This window comes from Mastigoproctus giganteus, chromosome 2 (assembly GCF_048544385.1).
Source record: "Mastigoproctus giganteus isolate SK-2022 chromosome 2, ASM4854438v1, whole genome shotgun sequence".
In the NCBI taxonomy this organism is placed as follows: domain Eukaryota; kingdom Metazoa; phylum Arthropoda; class Arachnida; order Uropygi; family Thelyphonidae; genus Mastigoproctus; species Mastigoproctus giganteus.
In genome coordinates, this window is record NC_143576.1 from 223252825 (window position 1) to 223265258 (window position 12434).

At 37.3% G+C, this 12434-nt stretch overlaps 1 protein-coding gene across 1 annotated transcript in view; it reads left to right on the forward strand.

Moving 5' to 3' along the window:
* The window catches only part of LOC150090165 (uncharacterized), a 40724-nt gene extending 32113 nt beyond the window's left edge, over positions 1 to 8611 (forward strand). Inside the window, exon 5 of the mRNA XM_090390184.1 lies at positions 7754 to 8611. Coding sequence (XP_090246310.1) covers positions 7754 to 8611 — 858 coding nt within the window. The remainder of the gene's footprint in view (positions 1 to 7753) is intronic.
* Positions 8612 to 12434: the final 3823 nt, after the last annotated feature.

A 12434-nucleotide genomic window follows, 5' to 3' on the forward strand; every position in this document is an offset into this window, starting at 1 on the left:
GGTTTGTTGCACTTTTGTTGTTTTATTTAAATTATAAATCAAAATATTCGTGATAACTTGTTTTTAAGCACAAAACACCATACACACATTATTTATAACTTCTAACTTTTTCAGTATCATAGAACGTACACGATGCGTGAATTTAAATTCAAATTGTTATATTAAGGTCACTCGTAATTTCTTACATAAACCTGTATTTGTGTCTGTAAATTGTGTGTGTTCTCTGGGTCGATTTGCCTGTTTTTCTGGATGAAAAACCCACAGTTTCTTGGGGAAAGCCTTGCTCTCTACACCTGAGACCGACTAACTCAACCACGGAGTGAAAAAAGCCCATTAAAGTTCCTCGCATCATTGACAGGATTCAAACCTGGGCCCTTTCCACCTGGCGTGGGGAGGATAGCGAAGATACCACTGTGCTACACGCACAGACACAATGCATGAATTGTGAACTGCTATGCATGCGCTGATGAAGCGGTCGCCTGAATGGTCCATTGAAAGCTACGTTCTGGACCGCAAATGCTGCTATACAGTATGTACTCAGATTTATGGACATAGACTTGAATTGCTCTCTGTAAACATGCCATTTGGCGAAAATTAATTTTCACCTCGCCCTTTGCTCTCATCCTGATGCGACATCATCTAGGGGCGCCATTTCGTCAGCTAGCCTCGGATGTTGAAATAGCTTGGCACAGAACTGATATGTCCTGTCAGTGGTGCCCTTGGCACCTGCCCCAATGCCAAGGCATTCCTACGCTACTGCTTCCTCATATGCAGCCTTTGCTTCCCTGACCTTATTTGTGGTATTATTACAGATCAACTTGTACCTGTTGTGGGCTTCAGTTATCATCGTTGCTCCCTAACTTTCCAATGCTATCTTTTTCTGCTATATCGGATCAGCCAGCTCCATATTCATCCAATTTGGCATCCTCCTGCAGTATTTTCATAAAGGTTGTATGCTATGCGTTCATAGCTTCTATGATTTTTGCTTTAAAAGTATTCTATAATTCAAATATATTCGCCATTTCTCAACAAACTACCCAATTCACAATGCCATATAGCACCTTAAACTATCAAATTCCCTCTTCTGAAATTAAAACCCATGCCTTTACCTTTAACTACTGCAACATCTTTCTTCATCTTCCAGCTGATAATTGCATAATCACTTCCTGACAATGGTTCCTGTAGTTTAAGCCCTGTAATATCATCTTATTCGTTGGTAATAATGAGATCAAGAATATTCTCACCCCTAATACCTTCTCTAACATGCTGGTACAAATAATCATCTGGTTTATTTAGACTAAGGCACATTTAGGGCTAGAGCCTCAAGCTGCGAACAAATTTAGACTATGTATGTAAAGTGCTTAGCATCATAATACACAGCCATTTCTGAATAAACAGAAAATTTTTAAGGTGGCATCGTTTTAGGTTATATCTCATATTGTGAATGCCTTCACCGTTGTGAAGGCATTCACAATATGAGATATAACCTAAAACGATGCCACCTTAAAAATTTTCTGTTTATTCAGAAATGGCTGTGTATTATGATGCTAAGCACTTTACATACATAGTCTAAATTTGTTCGCAGCTTGAGGCTCTAGCCCTAAATGCGCCTTAGTCTAAATACATCATACACCATCAGGCATCTCTCATATTGTGGAGTCATACTTCATAACTGTTTTTGCCATCATTGCATCACTTGGGTACCTACCCACTCACTGACGAAGGGCCAAATAGCCCTGAAACAGTGCTGTCTGGGTGGTGGTACCTATCTGAGAATAAGTAACACTAGTCTTCTCCTTAGGTGAAGCGTTACTTATTCGAAGTAGTGCAATATCATGGCAACTCGTTGTGAAGGCATTCACAATATGAGATATAACCTAAAACGATGCCACCTTAAAAATTTTCTGTTTATTCAGAAATGGCTGTGTATTATGATGCTAAGCACTTTACATACATAGTCATCTGGTTTATTTAAAAAAAGTTTTTCCCCCATGGCAGCGTTCCCTTCCACTTATTCCTATCTGGCGCCTCGGTAGCCAGGTGGGAAGGAGCAGCAGTGCATAGCACATGCTTCTTGATTAGACCGGGGTTCGAGCCCGTCACCACCAAATACGGAGGATGAGGAAAGGTCAGGGAATGACCATCGCATATTCCCGGAGCAATATGGCCTTAGTTGTTAATGCTCCTAAAAACCAAATAACAACAACTTATTCCTATCAATTTGAGGCAGATTAAAGTCACCCATAATAAGACATTCATGCTTGCTTGACCATTCCATCTGTTTGTAAAGACTCATATTTTTGACAATCTTCTGGTCTGTAGATTACCTCTACTCTCATTGTTCCTTAGCTTCCAACTAACTCATACCACTCAAATTCTATGCTGACAGATGTAACTTCAGATTCAGCAAAAGCTCTTTTTGTGCTCAGGAAGCTTTGATAGAAGATACCCCTCCACCCCTTCTATCTTTCCTCAACATACCATAGTAAAACTCATCATTCTCAATTTCTGGATGGCACCACATTTCTGTTAGCTCTATTATATTAGCATTAATTGCCTAACGAGGAGTCAAATTCAACCATTTTATTGACAACATTACTGACATTAAACATTAAGAATCAATTAAAGACTTCTATAAGTCTTTAATTTGCATGTTATGTGGTATAAAAATGGAATAAGTTAATAGAAAAGCTCTACTGCTTCTACTTGAGATTAGCCAAGCACAGCCTTAATGGAAGAGGCCTTTTAAGAATTTTTTAGTTTCCGATGGGACTCAGATCCAGAAGAAATGACAAATGCTGTCTGGTATTAAGGGCATTGTATGTTAATCTGTTTAAGTGAAATTTTCCTTTAATATGCACTTAGCTGCTCACCTAGATTTAATATTATTCACGTTTCAGCACACTTTTGCTAATGAAAAGGCTTGAAACGCTTTTCATGATGGTGCCCTTGAGGAACTCATGGAAGAAACCCTACTCCCTCTAGCTAAGATTGACTAACTTAGTCGGGATTGATGAGGCCTTTGGTAATAAGGTTTAGGTCCTTGAGGCTGTCACAGACATTCTCTCAGATATGCCAGACAAGCTGTTCTTGCTACCTGTGAGTCTAAAACGCTGATGGAACTGATATTCGGGTGACACTCAAGTCAAAGTGGACCCAATTTCGGCGAAGTCCGGACGGTCTATGACAGCCAAATCCTCTGCTTGCACCTTCACGATGGTGGGACTGTTAGTAATCCTGGGTATAACCTTCATGCACAAGTACATGGTGGGTGACCACCCAGGTGTGAACCAACGTAAGCAGGGGTCGAGGTGTGGCGCCCACACCACATGGAGGAACGCCGCCCCTCTATGTTACCAGGCAGTACTAGGTGGTAGATGACTCTCATCAACCGGTGAAATACCACCACTTTGCTTATTGGAGGCTTGAAGTGGTGGAACCCATGTTTAGTCTCTAGAGCTAAGTTCCGGCCAACCCTTCCCTATCTCTTCCATCATGCAGTATGATTGATGATTTTTGAGGTTATGATGAATGTCGTGGCGAGATCCAATATTCCTTACATTTCGAGGGTACAGCTCTAAAACGGTGTTCGCAGGCCGGCCGCTAGTTAGTACACCGGACTGAACCTATTGGTAACTCTCTAGGAAGCTTCCGGATCAGCTAGTGTATAATCTTGCTACCTCTACTCTGCCAGATAGTGACTGGAGGGAGTCCGAGTAGTGTGTATGCGGGGAGCATTGTCGAGGCCACGTTATGTCAAGGATCTGGGTATATTCTTACCACATGTACGCCATATCCAAAAATTTCATTACTTCATACAGCATGTCCCACCCACTTTTTCTTACTATTGAATACACCATGAATTGTCAAAATAATAGAGCAAGCTTATCTGCGAAAAGATCTAAACCTCCCAAGGACTTCCTAATTCATTTCACAAATATACGTGGTCTCAATTCTAATCTCAACGATGTCCATTTCCACTTGCAGTCTTCCAAACCCCATGTACTTTTTCTGACTGAATCTCAGTTATCAGTTGATTCAAATACTGCTCATCTCAGATGTCCAAATTATTTGCTGTATGATTCCTTTCGCCTCAAAGGTGGTACTTGTGCATATGTCCGTTCTGATATTCCCTGTCAGAGACTTGGCAATTTGGAATCTCCTCTCTTTGATCTTCTCTGGCTTAAAATCTCTCTACCTCATTGTGTAAAATTCATCTGTTGTCTCTACCGTTCTCCCAACTCCACTAATCACTTGGAGCTCTTTGACTTCCTCTCTTTGCAACTTGACTTTCTCCAGTCCAACTTTCCTAACAGTGAGGTAATTTTCCTTGGTGATTTTAACGTTCACAACTCCAGCTGGCTTCCGTTTTCTAGTCACACCGACCCAGCAGGTCGAGATGCTGAGGCTTTTGCAATTACTAATGACCTAGCACAGATTGTTCATTTACCTACAAGAATACCGGACAATCCTAATCATACAGCCAATACGCTTGATCTTTTTCTCACAAACAACCCTTCTAAGTACAAGGTTGAAGTGAGAGGTCCTTTAGGCACTTCAGATCACAACTTGGTGATTGCCTCTTCTCCAATGGAACCTTTATCTCATGGCTATTCCCAACCTCGTATTGTTTGGCATTACAAGAATGCAAAATGGGATGACCTGCGAGACTTCTTTTCTTCTTTTCCTTGGTCTGATTACTGTTTCAAAACTTCTGCTGTCAACGTTTGCTCAGATCGTGTCAGTGAAATTATTCTTGCAGGAATGGAATCCTTTATCCCACACTCCACTTTAAAATCTCGTCCTTTATCTAAACCTTGGTTTTCCAATAAATGTGCTAAGGCTGTCCAAGAGAAGAACGTTGCATATCGTAATTGGCTTGTTTCTAATTCTTCAGTTTCATTTTCTGCATACACCAAAGCTCGCAACAATTGTAAAGCAGTTATTAATCAGTCCAAACTAGAGTTTGAACAGGCTAAGAGTAGAAAACTTGCTTCTTGCCCTAATGGTAGCCGAGCATTCTGGTCTCTTGCCAAAGCTATTGGCCACAACTTTTGCCCATCTCTGCTCCCACCTCTGTCCAAACCAGATGGTTCTGTTGTCACTTCAGCCAAGGATAAAGCTGACCTGCTAGCATCCCATTTTTCTTCCAGCTCATGTATTAATGATCTTGGTAAAACACCTCCCACCATTCCTAACACGCTCCATTCAATGCCTCCTGTGGTCTTCCGTCAAAAGGATATCAGAAGGATTTTGATGAATCTTGATGCTAAGAAAGCTCCAGGTCCTGATGGTATTTCTCCACTTGTTCTCAAAACCTGTGCTCCTGAACTTACTCCTATTCTTTGCCGCCTTTTTTCACTTTCTTATTCCAAAGGTGTTTTTCCTTCTGCTTGGAAATTTGCTCATATCCAGCCAGTTCCTAAAAAGGGTGACAAATCCCTCCCATCCAATTATCGTCCCATTGCAATTACTTCTACTCTTTCTAAAGTAATGGAGAAATCAATTAACCGCCAACTCTTAAACTACCTAGAAACTTTCCGTCTGATCAACGATCGCCAGTATGGATTCCGTCAGTGTCGATCCACTGGTGATATTCTGGCTTATGTTACCCATTTATGGACTAATTCAATGGAAAGGTTCGGTGAAACACAAGTAGTTGCTCTTGACATCTCAAAGGCTTTTGATCGTGTTTGGCATAAAGGTCTTCTAAACAAGCTTCCATCTTATGGTTTGCCAACTGTTTTTAGTAATTGGTTATCCAGTTTTCTCTCTGATCGCTCACTGAAGGTGATGGTAGATGGCTCTCTGTCTTCTAACTTCTCCACTAATGCCGGTGTCCCCCAAGGTTCAGTTCTTTCCCCCACTCTTTTCCTCTTGTATATCAATGACCTTCTTCCATTGACTGGAAATCCTATCCATAGTTTTGCCGATGATAGCACATTGCATTCAACTTTCCATTTTGAGAAACCTTGTCCAGCTCAATCAGCTTTAAGTTCTCGAAAATCTGCTGCCAATTCCTTAAATGCCGATCTTCAGGTAATTCTCCAGTGGGACAAAGACAACTTAGTTGATTTCAACCCTTCTAAAACTCAATCTTGTCTTATATCTCGCAAAAAGGATTCTTCTGCTCCTATGCTTATCTTTAGTGACACTCCAATTTCTAGGCAAAATGATATATCTCTTTTGGGGATTACCCTGACTTCTAATCTCTCTTGGCACAAGCACATTACAAATATTGCTTCCTCTGCATCTAAAAAACTTCGTTTTCTCTTTCGCTCTCGGCGTTACTTTTCTCCCAAACAGCTGCTCACTCTGTATAAATCGCAAATCCGCCCTGCCATGGAATATTGTTCCCACATCTGGGGTGGTGCCCCCAAAACCTCTCTCAGGCTTCTTGATTCCATTCAGAAGAGGGCAGTTCGGTTAATTAATGATTCATCTCTAACAGAGTCTCTCCACTCGCTGTCTCATAGACGCACTGTTTCTGCTGCATGCCTCTTCTACAGATACTTCCATGGGCACTGTTCTTCTGAATTGGCTTCTATAATTCCCGCTCTCTCTTTCAAAACAGTCCGAACACGTGCCGCCACCAGCCAACATCCATTTACTGTCCAACTTCAAACCCACAGAACCAACTTTTCATCTTCCTCATTTATTCATTCAACTGCCGTTTTCTGGAACAACCTTCCTTCATACGTATTTCCTGCAAATTACAATCTACAGAAGTTCAAGTCCAATATCAACAAATATCTTCTTTCGTCTTCTCAACCTCCAACCCAAGCACGGTACTAAGTACTATAGGTTTAATACCTCTCGTGTTTGGGGTTCTCATAAAAAAAAAAAAAATAAAAAAATAAAAGTTTTTTTATTTTATTTTAAGGCAGATTTGGTTTATGGCCTTTCACCCACATCTAACAGGGAAAACCACAGATGTAATTGTGCACAAAATTATGCAACAGCAGAGTTCTCATCAGAAGTTTTCATCAATTGTTACCATTTGTAATATCAAAAAAGTTTGCCATACTGCCTTAGAGCTGGTAGCCTTTATAGCAGACTGCTCTCTGAATTTGTTTTGCATGTTTAGATTACTGTAAGTTATTATTACATAATACACCTTTTTAGGGGTAGCATTTTTTGGCCATAGTTATAAGGTGACTATTCTGGCTGTAGAATTTTCCATAGTGGATCAGTGTGATTAGACCCAAAGCATATTCTTAATTTAGCTTTTGAGAAGTGTTGAGTAATATGAACATAGTATAATTGGACAGTTGTTTTAAGTTATAATGTTTAATTTGTAATATGTAATCCTTTTACTTTATGCTGTCATTTTTCTAAACACACCTAAGTACCTATATATCTTTAATGGGAGATCTTATGTTATTAAGATACGTGATATGTCTAAATATTCTTACTTGATCTATATTTATCATTTACATCTGTGAATATATTTACACATTTGTTTATAATTTTGTATTTTCCTAGCGTAGGAAAACACAAAATCAAGCACTTGCTGGTATAACTATTTATGTAAATTTAGAAAGATGCCAGTTAAAAAAAAAAAAAAAATCAGATTACTCAGTCTAGATTGACAGTTGGTTTAAAAAAAATAATAATAAAACAATACTAAAATTAATCTGGCAAGGTAATAATTCAGTATTTTTTTGTAAAAAAATAATTATATACAGTGTGTAATGTGTTACTTTCTTGAGATCAAGCCATGTCTTATTTACTATTGTTATTTTTTCATTAGTTGGTGCATGGTAAAGAAAACCCATATAAATGTTCCGTTTGTGGAAAACAGCTTGGGAGTGACAGTGCTGTCAGAAATCATGTATTTCGAATTCATAGTCAGCCAGAAAAAAAGTTTTTTTGTGAGATATGTAGCAAAAGTTTCATTACAAAGCATAATCTTGATGCACATATGTTTTCTCATACAGCCGGAAAAGAATTCATCTGTGAATGTTGTGGCAATGCATTTAGGACAAAGGGTAGTTTAAAGGTTCATATGGAAACTCATAGCAACATAAAACCTTATAAATGTGATATTTGTAATGAAACATTTCAGACAAAAAATGCATATCGTAGACATCCTGTAATCCATATGAATGAAAAACCACATGTGTGCAATGTGTGTGGAAAATGTTATAAAAGAAAACAGTCACTGAGGTCACATATGGATATACACAGTGAAGTTAGGCGTTTCAAATGTGATCTATGTAAAAAGGCTTTCCGGGCAGAAAGTACCTTTAGAGCTCACCAGGATTTTCATAAGGGATTAAAACGTCATAAATGTAAGTATTGTGGTAAGGCCTTCCTTTTTAATTGTAATATGTGGAAACATATTAAAAGACATATTGGTAAGAGAGAACAGATTTGTGAAATATGTGGCAAAGGCTTCATTCAGAAGCAAGAATTAAAAGTGCATATGAAATCTCATTTCCGTAACCAAATGCAAACAGAAGAACCGGGCAGGGCAACAGTAGAAGAACTGATTTCAGAAGTTTCTCCTGAATATTTATTAGACATGGAATCATCTCATTCCTTAACAGTGATTAATTCATGTTCTGAAAAAGTTGAGGATGGAATTGAAGTTCAGTTTTCAGAATGAGATCTTAAGACTACTTGAATATGTAGCACTTTGAAAAAAAAATTTTGTAGGAAGTAGCATTTATAAAAAAGTAAATCTTTTTAATTATATTTACTGGCGTAGAGCAAGGGCTGGCAAATGGTTGCTCATGATTGACCATTGATCACGAAGTGTATTTTTGTCAGTTGCAGCATATAGAAATAAAAAATATATAATTTTGTGGTGAATATGAATACCAGAAATTTCGATTACCTTCCTGATTTAGTGAAGTACACTTCAGATTTTTAAAAATTTATAATAATAAATTTGAAAGTTATTATTTAATTGTAATAATTCTAAAACCAGCATATTTTATTTAAGGTGAAGATACATTTGTAAAAAAGTTGTGATAAGTCAATATTGAGACCTTTTATATTTATATAATAACTCCTGGTGAAAAAAAAGTTGCCATCCTCTGGCCTAGAGAATGCTGGGTATGTTGGTTCATCTGTCAGCAGCTCTTCCCCCCCCATCTCCTTTCATATCTGTATATTAGTAATAAAATAGCTGAAAAATAACTTCTGGTATTTTATAATGGATGGTTTAGAATTGAGGGAGGGGTGCATTCTTACTTGTATATCAATTTCTAAATGTCTATATTCTCTCCTCTCTGAAATTAGCACTTCATCATTGACTGACCTGTATCTGTATATAGAAAACAATATATCCCTTTTGATAACTTTTTTTTAAAACATCAGGGATAAAATGTTAAAATTTAAATATCTTTCTTTTATTCTGTTTTGTGCAGCTTGAATTGAAAACAAAGATGAAGAAAGCAGTAAAATTAGTTTGGAAATTCGAACTTGGTAATGTTCACATATGATTATTCTAAGGTTCCGGTACAGGATAAGTTTAACGTTCCATTTCACTGCAGTGAAACTAAGACATCAGTAAACTTCAAAATTAAAAACATAAATATTGTTTATAATAAAATGAAGATTTTATAAAAATAAAATTACATAAAATCCAGAAAACAGTGAAAAACATCCTAATAGCTTTTGATGGCAATATCATATCTTCCTCAACTACAGATATCTTGCTGGCAGCATCCTCTTAAGTACGTAAAAAAAAAAACTACATATCAGAACTGGGTATGATGGGAAACATGAAGATTCAACCAATAAACAGGACAAACAAACAACTAGACATTCCTCAATCCCTATGTGGATAAGTTGTTAGATATGTCCATCTAACAACTTAGAAATTCCCACACAAGAAATAATAGTGTAGAGGGACATTGGCCTTTTGGATATTCGGAAGTTCATAAGATTCAGCTAATTGACATTCCATGGCAAATAGTGTGCAGTGATTTTTTAGATTTCCTTTGATCTCTTTGATAAAAGCTAATTAGCTGAGCTCTCTTTGATCTTAGCTAATTGACATTCCTTGGCAAATAATGTGCAAATTTTTTTTAAAAAGATTACCTTTGATCTCTTGTTCATATGACCATTTTCTTATCATCATGGAAAACAAGATTAATTAAGCTTCTTAGAAAGTAGCATTACAAACATGGCTGAGGATAAATTATCCTAATTTTACAATGCTTTTAAAGATCTGTAATCCAAATATCTCTATACAACCCCGATTATTTCTTTTGTGGGAGCTTCTATATGTTGTCCTCCAGATATATCTTGGAACTGCTCAAATCTTCTTAATGGAAACACTGGCTTTATTGTCAGATCTAAGACAGTTTTTCAGCATGTTAGAAATTTAGATCTACAAAAATGGGATGCTGTCTTGTTCTAAGTATGATTTTGTTATCTGCATGTATTCCTCTTCATTACACCACATAAGTTTTGTCAGAATTCCTTAACCTGGTGGTGTTGATCACTTAACAGGCACGGCTGTAGTGGAGGGTATGCGTCATATACCCTCTGGATTCTTTTAGGTGAATAGTGTATACCTTCTGGTTTTTAAAAGATTTGTAAAAACAAATATTAAAATATTTACTGAAAATTTAAAAATAAATTTAGAATTTGATTCTTAGACAATACTTATAGTTATTAAGTTAGGCATCTTAGGAACTATTTATAGTTATATTTACTGCAATATACACTTGGTCGTCGACTTACAACCAGCTGCACTTACGACCACAAAAAAAAAATAATAAAAATAAATAAATAAATAATAAATCATAGTTACATGTATCACAAAAATAGTAAAAAATCCATTATTTAAACAATATAACAATTAATTAATTTTAAACTAAACTAATTATAACATTAGGTATGTGATAGTACACTGCAAAAATTCAAAATGAACATTTATGCAATCTTCAGAATCAGTCACATTGGGATAATTAATTATAAGTACCTCCCTAATCGGCACACCCTACCCCCACTCCCCTGAAACATGCTACTTAAGTTAAAAATAAATTTTATATGTACAGTATTGCCTGGCGATATTTGTAGGCTATAAATTGTTTATGCGATAAACTGACGCGGCGGTAAACTGCTAGCGATTAATTGCTGGCGATAAACTTTCCTAGACTCCTCTCTCACATACACTCAGTCGCTTTCAAGCATCTGTTGCGTGTGGTGTTTTAATTAAAATTCTGTTGAAATACTGTACCCATAAAATGTTTAGTAAAAGGAAAATGCCTTCATCTGCATATGTGCCAGCTAAGAAGTCAAGGAAACTATTGATTTAGAGTGTAAAATGAAAGTTATCCAGCAGTATGAAGGTGGAAAGAAAGTGAATACGATAGCACGTGACTTGAAGTTATCACATTCCACGGTATCGACGATACTTAAGGACAAAGAAAGAATTCGGGAAGCTGTGAAAGATTCTGCACCTATTAAGTCTACAATTTTAACCAAACAACGACAGGGACCCATCCATGAAATGGAGAAATTGTTGTTTGTGGATGGAAGATTTAATACAAAAAAATACACCCATGAGCCTTCACACAGTGCAAGCGAAGGCTAGAAGTTTGTTTCAGAGTTTAAAATCGCATGGCAGAGATGAATATGCACAAGATTTTCAAGCTAGTACTGGGTGGTTTAAACGTTTTAAAAAAAGATTTGCTTTGCACAATGTACATGTCACAGGAGAAGCAGGAAGTGCAGATGAAAATGGAGCCAAAAAATTTGTTGATAGTTTCGACTCTTTAATCAAAGAAGGTTATCTACCGGAACAAATATTCAACGTAGATGAAACCAGCTTGCAATGGAAACGCATGCCTAATTGTACGTACATACACCAAGAAGCAAAAACGATGCCAGGATTCAAAGCTTTTAAGGATTGGTTAACTTTGTTGCTTGGTGGAAATACTGCGGATTTAAAGCTGAAGCCTTTTCTCATTTATCATTCAGAAAACCCTCGTGCATTTAAGCACATCAACAAGCACACACTGCCCATTTACTACCGTTCAAAACTTAAAGCTTGGATGACTCAAGCACTGTTCGAAGACTGGTTCATAAACTGCTTCATTCCCCAAGCTCGTGAATATTGTGTGGAGAGGTATCTCTTTCAAGATTTTATTGGTTATGGACAATGCCTCTGGCCACCCCCCTCATCTGGACGACCTTCCTCATGATGTTAGAGTGGTTTTTATGCCACCTAACACAGCTGCTCTTATTCAACTCGTGGATCGGTGCTATTTCAGCATTCAAGGCTCACTATCTCAGAACGACATTCACACAAGCCATCGAAGCGATAAATTCTGATGCTGATTTATCTTTGCGAGACTTGGAAGCAGTACAACATTCTTCAGTGTACCAAGAATATTTCAACCGCATGGGAATGTGTAACAAAGAATTATGTTGAGAATTTGGAAAAAGTGTCTAAAATGTTATGCGAATAC